General features: G+C 42.6%; 1 protein-coding gene across 1 annotated transcript; it reads right to left on the bottom strand.

Moving 5' to 3' along the window:
• Nucleotides 1-9,021: 9,021 nt before the first annotated feature.
• SLC30A1 (solute carrier family 30 member 1) lies at nt 9,022-16,553 on the bottom strand. The gene is made up of 2 exons (XM_025359074.1): nt 15,411-16,553; nt 9,022-13,766 (listed from the first exon to the last, which is right to left on the bottom strand). Exons 1-2 carry the CDS (start codon nt 16,024-16,026, stop codon nt 12,865-12,867), a joined length of 1,518 nt encoding a protein of 505 aa, XP_025214859.1. The 5' UTR covers nt 16,027-16,553; the 3' UTR covers nt 9,022-12,864.
• Between the last annotated feature and the right edge of the window lie 518 nt (nt 16,554-17,071).

The following is a 17,071-nucleotide window of genomic DNA, read 5'->3' as shown; positions in this document are numbered from 1 at the left end:
GTAATCCCAGCTACCTGGGAGACTGAGACACGAGAATTGCTCGAACTTGGGAGGCAGAGGTTGCAGTGAGCTGAGATTGTGCCACTGCACCCAAAGTTAGGTGACAGAGGGAGACCCTGTCTCAAAAAAAAAAAAAAAAAAAAAAAAGACTCAGACAGTCAAAACCCCCAGAGCAGCTAGCAGTGTTCAGGAATGCCTGAGCTGCTGACTTGGGATTGTTCACTTGTTTCACCCACTCCACAGCATAGCTCACTCCCTGCACACTCAAGACATTCTAAGGCAGCTCAGTTTTAAAGAAAAACATTGATGAAAATTATCCATTGATTACAGCAACAACAACAAAATCAGTGGAAGTGGATGTCTTCCATTGGGTGTCACACACACCTAAACACTATGGTGACACCTAACCACCCATTCCTTCTATAGCCCACACACAGTTTTGGGAACCGCCTCCCTGGAATTGCAGGTAGATGGGGCCAGGCCTGCACGGTCAGTGCAGTGGAAAACCACATCTCTTCCCAGACAGCCCTTCCTTTCTAGGTAAACACTCCTCTTTCATCTTGGTCCAACCCTTGGGCCACTCTACTGGGGTGAGAGTTGGGGCTGACAGATCCCTGGAGAAGGAAAGAGCTGGCAGGGAGGGTGAGCTGCAGGTCACTTCATCAGGAGTCTCTCCGAGGGAGGGACATATAGACATCCCTGCTTGGAAGCTCTCCTGGAGTTTCCACTAGGCCAAAAACTCTAGGGAGGCAGAGGCTATGTCTATTTTATATATTATATACCCAGTGCTTAGCATAAGGTGCTCAGTAAATATTTTAAGAAGGAAGGAAGAGGCTAGGTACAGTGGCTCATGCCTGTAATCCCAGTGCTTTGGAAGGTCAAGGTGGGAGGATCACTTGAACCCGGGAGTTCAAGACCAGCCTAGGAAATATAGCAAGAATCTTGTCTCAAAACAATATTTTAAATTAAAATTTAAAAAATAAAAGAAGAAAGGAAGGGAGGGAGGAAGTAGAAGAGAGAGAGAGGGAAGCAGAAAGATGAGGAAAAGAAAGGAAACTTACAAGGAGGGGCCCACCCCTTGGGCCACAAGTTGAACATGTGGTAGAATGTCCCAAATAGGAGACAGGCTTCCATTATTGTTCCAAAGGGAAAGGAAATGGAGGAAGTGTTTGTGACATTTCGATGGAAGCAATAAGAGAATTTTTCAACTCAGGGTCGGCTATAGGAAAGGCAGTATAGATAGTGTATGTATGATATGGTTGGAGGAAACCCCTGCCCTCCCATATTTTGTCCCCTGATGTGCCCTGTCATCACTTCTCTGGCACTACCAATGAGTGTGTATAGACCTGGGCTGCAGAGACCTCAGGCCCTATCTATGATTCCTGGGAGCCACCATCTTGGTCTCGCCCAGTTTCACTCATTTATTGGATGTGACTGAGTGATGGATGGAGTGGAGAGTCTGTCAGGGTGAATCCTGGGCAGGGGAGGGAAATATGAGTTCCACCCCTCATTTTACAGATGGGTAAACTGGCCCAGAGAGGAAAACCAACTTGCCCATGGTTATAGTTAGGGGAAGAGCAAGGACCAGGACTCAAGTATCTGGGCACCTTGTCCAGGATTCTTTCCATTGTGCCACACCACACTGCCTCTTAAAAGGACTTCTCATAAAAATCTCCCACTTCAGCTGGAAGGGTCTCAAGAGGTTATCAGGTCCAAGCTCTGCCCTTAGCGGAAATCACCACCAAGCATTCCAGCGACAAGAGGGCAGGCAGCATGTGCCCAAACACTATTGGTGATGGGAACACCTAACCACCCATTCCTTCCACAGCCCACACAAATTGTTGCAATTGTTCTTCTTGTTTTGAGCTGCAACCATTTCTCTAAAGGAAACAAGCTACTGCTTTTCCTCCCCAAGTTCTTTCCTCATAAAAGTACAAATCCTATAATAGATCACTAGGTAAACGCCTGTTTGCCCTCAAGACACCCCTATCTTCTGTAGGTAGTGTTTGTAACTAGAGTTACCTGGGCGTAAGAAATGACTAATTATTTTTTAAAAGAGAGAGAAGTGTGGTACCATTGAAGGGAAATGGATTAATCAAGGTCTTAAGGATCGCTAATTGGGCTTAGGAAGAGAGAGAGGAGAAGGAGAAAAGAGAAGAGGGGAAATAAGGGGGAAAGAAAGAAATAGGAAGGGAATAAAAGAGATGACTAATACATATCGAGCAGTTAATAAGGAGCAGGCACTCTTCAAAGTGCTTTACTTATATTGATTCATTTAATCTTTAGAATAACCCTCTGAGAGAATTACTATTATTATCCTCATTTTTCAAATAGGAAACTAAGGCAGAAAGTGTAAGTGCCTTACCCAAGGTCACGGTCAGTGAGCCTAGAATTTGAACCCCGGCAGTCTGACTCTAGGACTACACACTTTGCTATGTTGCTGAATGTGTGGCGCCCCCATTGCCTGCGGCCTTTGCCAGGTACTCTACAGACTTAATGCCAGAGCTCAGAGCACAGACCCTGCGAAGACAGAACTGGGTTCAAATCCTGGTTCTCCACTTACCTGTTGTACGGAAGTCACTCAATTATCTTATCCTCAATTGCCTTACCTCTAAATTGGAGTTAATAATACCAATTAAAAGAAAAAAAAAAAAAAAGGCCGGGGGTGGTGGCTCACATCTGTAATCCTAGCACTTTGGGAGGCTGAGGCGGGTGGATCACCTGAGGTCAGGAGTTTGAGACCAGCCTGGCCAATATGGCGAAACCTCGTCTCTACTAAAAAAAAGAAAAATACAAAAATTAGCTGGGCGTGGTGGTGGGTACCTATAATCCCAGCTACTCAGGAGGCTGAGGCAGGAGAATTGCTTGAACCTGGCGGCCAGAGGTTGCAGTGAGCCAAGATTGCACCACTGCACTCCAGTCTGGGCGAAAGAGCGAAACTCCATCTCAAAAAATAAAATAAAATAAAATAAAGTAAAATAAAATGTAAAAAAATAACAAAGAGGCCAGGTGTGGTGGCTCACACCTGTAATCCCAGCACTTGGGATGCCGAGGTGGGTGGATCACCTGAGGTCAGGAGTTCAAGACCAGCCTAATCAATATGGAGAAATTCTGTCTCTACTAAAAATACAAAATTAGCTGGGCGTGGTGACCCACATCTGTAATCCCAGCTACTTGGGAGACTGAGGCAGGAGAATCACTTGAACCCGGGAGGTGGAGGTGGTGGTAAGCCGAGATCATGCCACTGCACTCCAGCCAGGGCGACAAGAGTGAAACTCCATCTCAAAACAAAAAACAAAAACAAAGAGAAAAAACAAAACAAAACAAAAATAATAACATTTAATTCACAGAGGGATTGTGAGGATTATATGGGCTAAAACATTTATCACAGTTCTAGGACACATGTGGTAGATAAATTTTAGTTTTTTGCCACGTGTAATCTTCACAAGGGAATTGGAAGATTTTTTGGTTTCATGTAGTCCTCGCAATGCATTCTCTAAAGAATGCATTTTCAATATTTCACAGACTTGAAAACTGAGAGTCCAAGAGGTAACCAGTCTGCCAAGGTCTTATGCCTAATAGGCATGGGGGTTGGAAGAACAGGATAAAGGATGAAGGAGGAAAGGAGGAGGGGCAGACTTGAAATGGGACAAAAAAGAAAATCTAAGAAGAGCTTTCTATGGTGAATGCCACTTCACAGAGATCTCAGGAGGCCTCAGGAGGCCTCAGGGGGTTTCAGGATGACTGTCTCTAATACAGAGGATGAGAGAGTTCTCACAGAAGCTCTGAGTTCAGACTGGGGCTCATTGAGGAAGCTTGGGCTCCCACCAAATCCCTTAAGGATTTGCCCCTTAAGCTTGATATCTCACCACACGACCACATGTATAAAGAAGATTGCTTATTGTATTTCACTATTTAACCTTAACCTCTCCTTCCTACCTTAAAACCACAAATCAATGTTTCATGAACTTACTTATGCAACATAAATTGTTGCATAAGCATTAAACAAAATGTTGTACCACCAGAGAAGTGGCTCATGCCTGTAATCCCAGCACTTTGGGAGGCTGAGGCAGGAAGACCACTTGAGATCAGGAGTTCAAGACCAGCCTGGGCAACATGGTGAAACCACATCTCTACCAAAAAAATATAAAAATTATCCATGCATGGTGGTGCATGCCTGTGGTCCCAGCTAGTCAGGAGACTAGAGGTGGGAGAATTGCTTGAACCCGGGAGGCGAGGCTGCCGTGAACGGAGATCACACCATTGCACTCCAGCCTGGGCTACAGAGTGAGACCCTATGTCAAAAACAACAACAACAACAACAACAACAAAAACTGTTATACCACCATTTACAATTGAACTCTAAAGAGAGAAGTTGTCTTAATAATAATATTAAAATTTAGTGTTTATGCGAGAATATACGTATATCAATTTCTTATTGCTGTTGTAACAAATTGCCACAACTTTAGTGGCTTAAAACAGGACAAATTTATTATTGTAAAGTGCTAGAGGTCACAAGTCCAAATGAGTCATGGAATAAACATAGGCATCAGCAGAGCTGTGTTCCTCGGGAGGCTCTGACTGGGACAAAAAGAGAAAACGTAGAGAGAATAAAGAAGAGCCCAGGCCAGTCTCGAACTTCAGGGCTCAAGTGATCCACCTGCCTTTGCTTCCCAAAGTGCTAGGATTATGGGCATAAGCCACCGCGTCTGGCCCTAAGTTTTGATGCAAATATTTAAATTTGTGTTTTAATAGAAGGCCCTGGTTTTGAATCTCTTTTATAAAGCCAGAAACACATTTTTACTTTATATTTCAAAAGAACTAATCCAGGGTTTCCATGGCCAATTCAGAAGGCCATATCTGCACTGTTTTCTTGGACAGAAGAATCATCCTAACAGATCAGAGGGGCTCCTGGCTACCTTGTGCTATAGTGATCATTGTATCAGAGGTTATGAACCTCAGACATCAAAACTTCAGATTTTCAATTTGACTATCAAGGCATGGAATCACAATTCCTGGACTTAAAGATGGAACTGATGTTCATACAAAACACAAATATCTCTGTAAAAGGAAGGGACTAGATGTAGTGTCTGGTTCCTGTGGGAGAGACTGAAAGAGGACCCACTGGATTGGCCATCTATGGTTTCTAGCAGGGCAATACCGCCTCTCTAGGAGACATTTGAAATAGTTGGGGTGTCTTGATGATGGGGAGTGAAAAGCGACAGCTACAGGCATTCGTGTAGAAGTAAGCCAGAGTTGTTAAACTCAATGCGTGGGACATTTCTGCACTGATGATCTCGCGCAAATGCTAATAGCACCCCTGTTGAAAAGCGGATGGTCTTCTCCCTTAGTCTCCTCATCCACATTTACCTCAATCACCTCTACTCCTCATGCCCCCAAAGACTCACTGTTTTCAGTGTAACCCTAAGGATATTTAAGCCAGCCAGACAATATTAGGTGAAAACAATACTAGTTTGTAAAGAATGCTACTTGTCCACAAGGCTGGATTAAAACCAAGAGAGGCCCTAAATCCTTAAAAAATTGTAATTTCTCTCCCTTATGTAATTAAAAATAAATGCTACCAAACCATAACTTAAGAAGGTATAATTTAGGTAAGAAAGTTCTGATTTCTGAATATTTTGTTGTTTTTTAAAAAAATAAATACTAAATGTTCTGAAAATTATTTTATTTATGTGCTTATTTATTTATTAGACAAAGTCTTGCTCTGTCACCCAGGCTGGAGTGCAGTGGTGCAATCTCAACTCACTGCAACCTCCACCTCCTGGTTCAAGGGATCCTCTGGCCTCAGCCTCCTGAGTAGCTGGGATTACAGGTGCCTGCCACCACGCCCGGCTAACTTTTGTATAAAAATTACTTTTCTTATTTCTTTTGGTTCCCCTGCTTTGCTAGTACTCAGTGCCTATGCTTTGTCTATTGCTGCTCATTGGATGAAAATTAGAAAGAACATTTTGAATTTACTTAAGTGGGTTGTGGGTTGTTGAAAAGTCCACAGTGGTGGGAATGCAAGTGACTTGCAGAGGCCTAGATCTTTTGCTGAGTTCCAGTTCTGGCTCCATCACTGACTAACTATATGACTTGAGGTAAAGACTATATGCTTTAATATCTGTTTGTCTGTAAAATAAAGGGAATAAAGGAATACACCTAATGGTTTGTAGGGATACATGAAAACATATGTGCCTTATATGTAGTAAGTGCTCAGTAGTAAGTGATCAGAAGTGCCCAGTATGTTTGCGAAACTGCATCTCTACAAAAAAATACAAAAATTAGCCAGGCATGGTGGTGGGTACCTGTAGTCCCAGCTACTCCAGGAGACTGAGGTGGGAGGATCGCTTGAACCCAGGAGGCAGAGGTTGTAGTGAGCCAAGATCCCGCCACTGCACTCCACCCTGGGCAACAGAGTCAGACTCTGTCTCAAAAAAAAAAAAAAAAAAAAAGAAAAAGAAAAAGAAAAAAAAAAAGTTAGTGCTCAGTGTATCTTATCTATTAATAGTGTAACTACTGTATATATTTTTCCATTCCCACCATTCCCCAATATTCCAAACACCTTTGAATACCTACAATGTGCTGGTCCCTGTGCTATAACCTTGGGAAATAAATATGGAAAAGACATAGTCTTGACCGAATACAGTTTATAATCTAGAAGTGAAACTGGTTTTAAAATAAGAACAAAGTGCCACAAATTACTTGCTTTAAAAGAAAAAAGGCTGAGCTGGGTGTGGTGGCTCACGCCTGAAATCCTAGCACTTTGGGAGGCTGTAGGGGGCGGATCATCTGAGCTCAGGAGTTCGAAACCAGCCTGGGCAACATGGTGAAACCCTGTCTCTACTAAAAATAGAAAAAATTAGCTGGGCCTAGTCCAGCTACCTGAGAGGCTGAGGCAGGAGAATCCCTTGAACCCAGGAGGTGGAGGTTGCAGTGAGCTGAGATGGCGCCACTGCACTCCAGCAGGTCGACAGAGCAAAACTAATAATAACAAAAAAGGTTGAATAGAGTAATCGGGGGGGAAATGATGGTCAATTCTGAAGGCTCAGAAATGTCTATGAAATTATTTAAAAGCAATGTCACTTGACTTTCTTTTTTCATTATTTTTATCCAATTCAAGGAACAGCTTTCATCTAAATGTGCAATGCACAGTAAATGAAATTTCAGGGAATATTGTCATATAGTCTTTTGAAAGACCATATTGCCTGGGAAGATAATTCTTTTCTGAACCCTGAACAATAGACACATTGAGATAAGAAAAAAGTTTGGCCAACAGCAATTGTAAGATAACACTGATTGTATTATGCATTCTGATTTCAGAAATGTTAAAGTATAAGAATGTGTGTGTGGAATCAATTGAAATGTAGTATATGTACATGTGGACATGTGTATTTGGCTTTTAGCATTGAATTATGTGGTAAACTGATTTGTCTTCCTGTCTCACTTTGCCTACACATGTCATTCCAAATATGTAGAGTACCTTTCCCACTTTCTCACTTATCTACTAAAAAATTATTGATAGTGAAATTGGTAGTCTCCTCCTTTCCTATGAAACCACATTTAAAGTGGTTGTCATGACACTTTTAACCTTTATAATCTCTTTATATATCTCAACCCCTTAACTTTTTTTTTTTTTGAGACTGGGTTGAGCTGTTACCCAGGCTGGAGTGCAGTGGCGCTATCTCGGCTCACTGCAAACTCCATCTCCCCAGCTCTAGTGATCCTCCCACCTCAGCCTCCTGAGTAGCTGGGACTACAGGTGTGCATCACCACATCTGGCTAATTTTTGTATTTTTAGTAGAGATGGGGTTTCCACATGTTGGCCAGGCTGGTCTCAAACTCCTGGCCTCAGGTTATCCACCTGCCTCGGCCTCCCAAAGTGCTGGGATTATAGGCGTAAGCCACAATGCCCAGCCCTGGCTAATTTTTGCATTATTATTATTATTATTTTGTAGAGACCTGGTTTTACCATGTTGCCCAGGCTGGTCTTGAGCTCCTGAGCCTCCCAAAGTGTTGGGATTACAGGCATGAGCCACCCTGCCCAGGCCCCCAACTCTTTATCTTTATACCACCATTCCTGCTTCCTTGCCTTTCAAACCCTACTCTTTTCCGTTTTAACCTACATAATCCTTTCCAAATATTTTTTACCTCCTCTTTGGAATATCTACTGTATATAGATCAATTCCTTTATCTACTGCCATTTATTGTCGATTGATTTTTTTAACTGTTGTCTCACAGTCCAAAATACAAGTTCTTTAATGAATTTTTTAATGAGTCTACATTTGTGATAGTCCTGAGGCTCACAGAACCACAATAATATACTATTGGGTTAAGAATTTTAGATGATTTACAGGTGTAAAATATTTAATAAACCTTATTAGTAACTATGCCTATAAATAAAAAATAGCAAGCGCCAAAAGCAGGTTAACCATAACTATATAATCTATAAGCTTAATGCTTATAATAAAATTCAAAGTCACTGAGTATTTCATATTAGTGAACTTTTGCAGTGTTACCCTTTCAATTTTTTTTTTTTTTTTTTTTTTTTTTTTTTGAGACAGAGTCTCGCGCTGTGTCACCCAGGCTGGAGTGCAGTGGCGCGATCTCGGCTCACTGCAAGCTCCGCCTCTCAGGTTCACGCCATTCTCCTGCCTCAGCCTCCGAGTAGCTGGGACTACAGGCGCCCGCCACCACGCCCGGCTAGTTTTTTGTATTTTTAGTAGAGACGGGGTTTCACCATGTTAGCCAGGATGGTCTCGATCTCCTGACCTCGTGATCCACCCGCCTCGGCCTCCCAAAGTGCTGGGATTACAGGCTTGAGCCACCGCGCCCGGCCACCCTTTCAATTTTTAATTACAATTTTGCTTACATTTTCTTCCACACCCATCTTGTAACCTAGTCACTCTGTACACTTGCAACATTTGCGTTAAACTGAAATTTCTCTTTCAATTTTCTGAAATCCAACTCTCTACATAACTAAGCCTAGTATAGGAGGGGAGGCCATATGCACGAATGAAGTAGATATTAAAATTAGTTTATTTTTCTACTTAACTTTTAATAAATGAGAAGAAACACAGTAGTCTGTCTCATATAGAACATTTATAATACATAACAATCCATAAAGCCTCATGGTGAGGTAGGAACAGCTTTGGAAAATAACACACAGTCATTAAAACATACAAAAAGGTAAAATGTTGCAGCACTAAAGATATTTTATCTGCATCTGTATTTAATGAGATGATAACTGCATTTAACTGCGCCACATCTGGCCCAAAGGACAGGCAACAGCAGACACAAAACAACACAACATGGAAGTTTCATAATCACAGAATATACTGATACACTTCATTGTGCTGTTTCAAGGCAGAACCATAACATGGCAATTTGTGTCTTTATATATATATATATATATATAACCACATATTAATTGTATGTTACATTCCCTCCAGCGTCTTTTTGCCAAAGACACTGGACCATAAAATTTTTGGTTTAAAAGTTTAAATTGAATAACATACAAAAGGCTCTTGTGCCAGTGAAAATGACTGCTAAATATTCCAGAGCTTGTTAGTAAAACAAAATAGCATTACCACATAGTATCGGTAGAGCTACATCAAAATAGTGCTATTATAATCCCAATTTCAGAGACATGAAACACTGTATGACACAGTTTCAATTTTAAAAATGACAAACAAAAAACCCCTACACCTTCCCAAGAGTTTTAACACTGTTTATGACTTAACTGAAACTCAGTATTAAAATAAATATTTTTATATTGTAGAATTACTCTCCATATTTGTGTGAACATCTTAAGACAGCAGGTTAATGACATTTTTATCATTCAAATGATATCTGCTTATACACAGTAAAAATCTTCAACTCAACACCAGTTAACATACGAAATACTTCACATTAGGTTCCATACGTCTTTTCCCTCAAAACTGTCAAAAATTCAAAATTAACTTAAGGATGTTAATAAGACACGAATGGTTAACATAGCCTTCTACCTACTGTGATTTTCCAAGGTGCATTTGATGGACATTTTTCCTATTCAAGTTACATACCTTAGTTATTCAACATACTGTTCTCTAAAATGTTAAAACACATATACCAAAGTTTTTGAGGATTCTGTTTTTTAGGTTCTAGTCCACAGTTTTACAATGCAGACATCCTTCAGAAAAAACTAAGCAATCATAAAAGCTAAAAGGTGACAATGGAGAATTAAATCTCTCATCACTAAGGCTGCATTTGGCTTGGAAAAATTTCTTGGTTTTAATTCAGGCACATGCAGCACCTCCTTTTCACTAAACTGAGACAACAGACAAGTTTCTAAACACATATTCTATACTGATCTTGCTCAAATATAAAAGAGCCAGCAGGAGAGATGCAACTCCTAAAACTGATGCAGTGTTATAAAATAGCATATTTAAATATTGGGTTTAAGTCTCCTAATAATGCAGAGTACTTCCCTCATTTTCTTTCGGAAAGGAATAAGCTATTTTGAGAAAGACACTTAAATCCTACAATATTTAAATACAAAAGCATGTCTTTTTTTTTTTTAAAGATAATGCTAATATAGCTAAAATGGGTTAGAAAGTGCATTGTAAAGAAATAAATAATTCTCCGCTAAAACTCAGAAGGTTGAGTCAGTGCCCACTGTTTTTGCTGACAGTCATTTGAAAAAAGAAAATCCTATGGTACCACCGTTATATATAAGCTACTTAAAAATTATGAAAAGTGAAATAACTAAAACCTAAAGGCTGTTATCTTCAAAGCACTTTTGAAAAACAAACATAGCCCTTGTCTCATGCTTATATACCATTTTTTAAAATCCTCATTCAGTTGATGTCTTACACTTAGGCGTTATACCATCTTTAAGACACAGACCTCGAGTAGAGCATTTGTAAAAGAAAACCTCATTGCATGTAATATATTTTATCAGTTATCTTTGTATCATTGCTGAAATGTTTATATAACAAATTGATATCTGAATAAAATGTTCTGTAAAATATTAAATCAGGAATGTACATGATACAGTACAATTCACAGCTTTCTCTTCTCGTTCGCCCAGATGAGATCCCTCAATTTCACGTTTAAAAAAAACCTCCCAAGCCTTTTCGCAAAATTCATGGTAACTATCAGTTTAGGAATTGAATTACACAATATCAGATAAGAATATTAAAAGATCAAGATGTATTGCAAACTGGCAGGTTATGGTTTTGGCCCATTATAGTAAATGTGAACTTACAAACTGTGTTCCTAAAATTACCATATTTTCATTGGAAAAAAATCAGCTGTTCTTAAATAGGCCCATTGCCAGCAATAGGCTTATACTAGGAAAAACACACACCACAAAAGATCATCCCTTTAAAAAGTTAACTGTCAAATCCTAACACTTTTCCCTCTTACAACCCATTAAACAATGAACTATTTTAAATCCCAAAACATAGCCATCCCAAAAGTAGTCAGCTATAAAAGTTAAGTAGTCAGAATACCTTGTTTCTAGAAAAATAGAGCTATACATAACTGATACTAATATTCATCCTTTCAAGGACAAAAATCTAATTTCGTCACAAAGTATACCCTCTATCAAGAAAAATATAACTTAAACACCCTTAAATAATATTTGTGTTGGATTTGAAATCTATAGCAATAATGAAATAGCCACAAACAATTTTCTGTGTAGATATTGTGGCATCTTGCAAAATAAGCCACTATTGGAAGATCTGAGTATGTGAAGACAGGATGACTTACAAAATCTTAATTAATTTTGCTTTAATTATTAATTTTACTCTCTAAGAATTTAATATCCAAACTGCATTAACCTTCCAGTTTTCTTTTCTCTCAATTCAGTGGCTCTTAGAAAGCACAAGCATTGCTGGTTGTACTCAAAAAGCTCCATTTAAATCCATTCATGATTGGTTATCACGAGATGACTTTGAAAATTTCTTTTCAAACACCCGGTTTAAAAGATTACATTAATAGTTTGCATTTAGCATGTAATTATTAGGTGTCAACATCCTTAAAAATACTTATATATTTTGTGAGTAAACTTGCAGCTCAATGTTTTTATACCAATCTTTCAAAGAAAGTAATGCTGGTGAATATGTCCAAGTTTCAGATTAACTTTGGTAGAATAAAAAGTTGAAATTCTCAAAATAATTTAGAAATGTAGTCTCAATATTATCATACAATAACCTAAATATTTAGTTTGGTAAACTTTCTTCCCTGCTCTTACTACCCCGTTTGCCCTATTGTGTGTAAACTGTAGTTCAATTTGTTAATTATCTTACTGTTTAATAGTCAGCAATACAGAATACAGGATAGTAACTGATCTTATTTCCTACTAATAGCCATGAGTCACTCTTAAAATATGCTGCCATTATGCTATGTAATGATCTCAAAGGGCAATATTACCTAAAATGTCAAAGGAAACAAACTGTTGATGATTTTAAAGTTCTATCAGTTATAATTCTAAGAAAGTGTAACACTGGGGGAAAAGAAAAGCAGAGAAATTCCAGTAACAATTTTATTTATCCCCCTAATTTTTATCATGGGAAAAATCCAGAAATCAAATGTCATTATGTTATATAAGGTTTAACTTACTTTAAACAAAAATGTAACATAGTGTTAAAACTGGCTTTCCAAAACAGTCACAGCATAGCTGTACTCTGTACTAATAATCACAAAGTTGTAATATAGAACTCTGTTATGCAGTCCCATTATGTTCTTACAAAAATAGAATTAAACTGTGTGACCAGACAAGGACTTCAATTACACTACTTGGCAAACTTAGAATTTCAATGGAGTCTTTTTCCTCTTGCAGTTTAAAGCAAAAGTCAAATATCACATCTTTTTCAAGACTCACAAAGATGATTCAGGTTGTTTGTTTGGCATGTTTTTAATCTCTATCACAACAGCAGGGATGTTTTCGGCTTTAGTCCTCCTGGGTTTCTTCTCTAGATTGTTACTAAGTTCTAAACAAGAAATGCTAACTGTTGGGGTCTTTTCTGCATCCTTTCCAGAATGGGCTTGTGGTAGTGTCCCACAACATTGCTTCAAAGCACACTGAGTTCTGCAGGCAAGTTCACACGGGACTACACTTGATTTAGAGCCTACACTAGCAAATTCAGGCTGAATGGTAGTAGCATGAATTCCGTGATTATGAAACACGTCTTTAATGGTTTTAGCCACCTCCATGTATGATGTTGGATCTTCACATTTTATGTGAGCAGTGGCAATGATTCTGCTTCCAGCAAGCTGCCAAACATGTAATTCATGAACTTCCTCAACTCCTTCAACATTTCGAAGTTCTTTTATCAAATTTCTGATATCAATTTGTTTAGGAACAGTTTGTAGAAGAATAAGAGCAGATTCCTTAAGTAATGGATAGGTTGTGTAAAGAAGTATACAAACCATTACAACACAAAGAGTTGGATCTAAATATAGCACCCAGCAAGGACCAGCCTCATAAACTGATGCATGAGTACTATTAATTATTTCTACAAATGCTTTGCAGGGGTCAGGGAAACATGGGTTCACACAAAAATCCCCTTCAGAACAACCTTTCCAAGAAAAGTAAAAGACTAAAGCATTTACTACTACAATCACTGAACCCAAGGCATCTCCAAGGACATGCAGAAAAACTCCACGCATGTTAAGTTGTCCAGCCCTATCTTCTTCCAGTTCCACATGGTCAGGCTCTCTGATAAGATTTCCATTCACTTGTACTTCCACTGTATCACCACTTCTGGGTTTTTCTGGGTCTACAAAGAAATAAAAATTTTATAGCAAATACATTTAAAGTGTTTATATAAACATCCTCGTCTAATTCTTTTTAAGTGGTGATGAAGGTGAAAATTTTTTCACAAAGTACAATTAAAAAAATATGCCCAGAGCAATTTAATATAAATTGACATTCTGGGAACCAGCCAGGACATAATGGCCAGGGCTAAATTAAGTAATTGTGATACGGATTCTTCACCCTCCTAACCACTCTCCTGCCTCCTCCTCTCCAAAAGAGTATCTTTTCTATGGGGGTGGAGTCTTGCAAACATTCTGCTATACTTTATGGCCTATACAAAGGAAAACATAAAATTGAGTGCTGACACCAAAATTAAATGCAGCTAGGAATAAGTCTACTAATACAAAATACCTGATTTGACACTTGGGCACTCTCTAGTCACTCTTTGTCACTGAGGCCAACTGCTTGAGAGTAAAACCAATTTTAACTTTTAAACTTTTATTATGAATACAAAAGTTTCTTGGTAGAAGGGGTTTAAAAACTGACAAATCAACAATATAAATCAATAATCACAGAGATTATTAGAAAAATTGAAACCAAATGACTACCTCCCCTACTTTTAAATAAAAAGTATTGATCTTTTCAAGAAATTACACACCAGAGAAACTTAATTTTCTTTGGAATAACACCTTGCCGAGTGGAGTGAGAGGAAAACCAATTACTTATTAAATCTGTCCAATGTACAACTTAATTTCACTAACTTGATATTCTGCACTTGGAAAGGAAAATTATGTAGCAATATTTATAATGATACAAGGTAAATAAACGTAAGTGAAGGAAATAAGACCAAATTGTTAAGCACCATTGAGCCTGGGTAGTAGGACACTGGTTGAGTCATTTCCATCTCCTTTCTTTCAACATTTATTTTCCAAATTTCCTTCAAAAGCACTTAATGTTAAATATAAAAAGCATCCACTCAAAATATAAGATGAATAAATTACCATCACTTTTAGTTCAGTACGATCATGAAAAGTCCTAACAAAATGTTAAACATGCCCAGACAAGTCCTAAATCTATGATTTCCAAGATTAGGGATCAATTAGCTGAAGCATACACTGCTGTTCATAAAAGAAACCTTTAACCAGGGTTTACATACTCTAATGCATATTATGAAACGGAGCTCAATGGGCATAAGAACTACTCTGGCAGAGCAAGGTTTCCAGCACCCAACAACCGGGGACGAATTGGGGATTCTTTCCGTTTCCCAAGAGGGCCAAGGAATTGAATTGGGAAGCATTTCTGATTCTGTTATAACCATAACCAGACAAGTCTTCAGCAAAGTTGCTGCAATCTGTAAAGACAGCCAAGTGCGGGTGTGGACTGCAGCGGGATGATGGTCACCTCCTGACCCTTTTCCTTAGGGTCTGACCCACAGGCCCCACCTACAAATATGCCAGACGCGTCCCCGGCTCCTTGCACCCGGCTGAGGGGGTTCTGATTTCCTGAAGCAGCGGGGCGTGTGCAGGACGGGGAGGGAGCAGGCAGGGGCGGCGCGGCGCAGGCCCGCTCGGGCAGCAGGGGGCGTGCTGGCCACCCCGCCGAAGCCCAGGCGAGGCTCTGGGCTCCCCAAACCCAACCACCTGAGGCAGCGACTTTCCCGGCTCACCTGCGGGGTCCAGTTTCAGCCCGTTGGAGTTGCTGGTATTGGCCACCAGGGTGTTGGTCTCCTCCTGGTCGGGACCCTGCTCGCCCGGGGCCACGTTGATGTCGCTACTCCCGGGGCGGCTGCTCTTAACGCGGGGCCCCTTGGGGAGGCCGTGGCCGTGACTCCCGTGCGAGTGGCCGTGGCCGGAGTCCTGGCTGAAGCCGCTGTGATGGTGGAAGAGGCAGAGCCCCAGCACGTTGACCAGCAGCCCGGCCACGCCGACCCCAAGGACCACCAGCGGCTGCTGCATCTCGTGCGGCTCGACGAAGCGCTCGATGGCCTCCAGCAGGATGGCGAAGCAGAGGCCGGTCAGGAAGATGGCGTTCACCAGAGCCCCCATCACCTCGGCTCGGATCCAGCCGAACGTGTTCTTCTGGGTGGCGTGGGTCCGCCGGGCGAAGCGCTCGGCCACCAGCGCCACCACCAGCGCCAGCACGTCCGACAGCATGTGGAAGGAGTCGGAGAGCATCGCCAGCGACGAGGTCACCCGGCTCACCACCACCTCCAGCACCATGAACATGAAGGTCAGCGCCAGCATGCACAGCAGCCGGCCCCGGTTCCGACCCCAGCACCCCATGGCTGCGGCTGCGGGGCCCGCCGAGCCCGGCCCGGAGACTGGTGTGGCGGCGGCGTTGGCGGGGGGCAGAGGGTAGGCGACCGCGACACCGAGGAGCGCCCGAGTCGGGCCGTTCGGGAAACCGCTGAGGGGCCCCCGCGGCCGCACGGGGACAAGCCCGGGTCAAGCCGCCGAGCCCCGCGCCTGTGGGCGTCCTCCGCCAGCCGGCGGCGCCGCGCCGCGCAGCTCCTCAGGCGTCCGTCCTCAGAGCCGGCGCCGAGGCCCGGCTCAGCCCCAGCAGCCCCCACACCCAGGCGGCGGCGGTGGCGGGGAGCTGGGCTCCCGGAGCGGGGTACCAAGAGTCGGAGCCGGAGCAGGAGCAGGAGCAGGAGGGCGGCGGGCGAGGACGGCAGGCGAGGGCAACGGGCAGCTTCGCGCCGAGAAAGCTCCGAGCATCTGAGGGCTCTGCTTGCTGGTCTCCTCCGCGGCGGCTGGACTGAGGAGCGGATGGCTAAGGAGCTAGAGAGGAGGCGGCGGCCACGGCAGCTGCACTCGGCCCGGTCTCGGGCGCCTTCTTCGCCCCCCCGCCTTTGCAGACGGTTTACAAAAAAACTTTGCTTTGCACTCGGAACCCCCGTTTTCACACGGACCCGAGCGTGACAAGGCCTTGACGCCCCGCCCACCAGGCCCGGCACGCTTCCCCATTGGTCAGGGCCCCCTCACGACAGCCTCGGCGTCCCGCCCAGCCACGCTCACTAATGGATGTAGCCTCGGAGGGGCGGGAAGGGGGCGGGGTCGCGGCTCCAACAGTGGGGGCGGGGCCTTTTCCTCCCGGAGCCGGGCGTGGGCCGGGGGGCCGTGGCCGGGTGCAGCGGCGGGCGAATTGGGGGCGCGGGCCGCGTGCAGCGGGAGGGGGAGGGGCGGGCCGGGTCCCCTCGGGTGTGGCGGAGTCCTGGCTTCTGCGCTGCGGACCATCGCAGCTCCCAGCACACCTGCGGGGGCCGGGCTGCAGACTTTGATCCTCCGAGCCGTGTCCACGTGGGGGCGGGCCGCGCGGAGGCTGTGT

Source organism: Theropithecus gelada, chromosome 1 (assembly GCF_003255815.1).
Source record: "Theropithecus gelada isolate Dixy chromosome 1, Tgel_1.0, whole genome shotgun sequence".
NCBI lineage: Eukaryota > Metazoa > Chordata > Mammalia > Primates > Cercopithecidae > Theropithecus > Theropithecus gelada.
This window is presented reverse-complemented; position numbering and strand designations above follow the sequence as displayed.

Bases quoted from the DNA above. Each gene is read 5' to 3' on its own strand.
- SLC30A1 (XM_025359074.1), bottom strand. From the start codon at position 16,026: ATGGGGTGCTGGGGTCGGAACCGGGGCCGGCTGCTGTGCATGCTGGCG. The intron at 13,767-15,410 runs GTGAGCCGGGAA...ATTTCTTTGTAG, and splicing joins GCTGAAACTGGACCCCGCAG to ACCCAGAAAAACCCAGAAGT.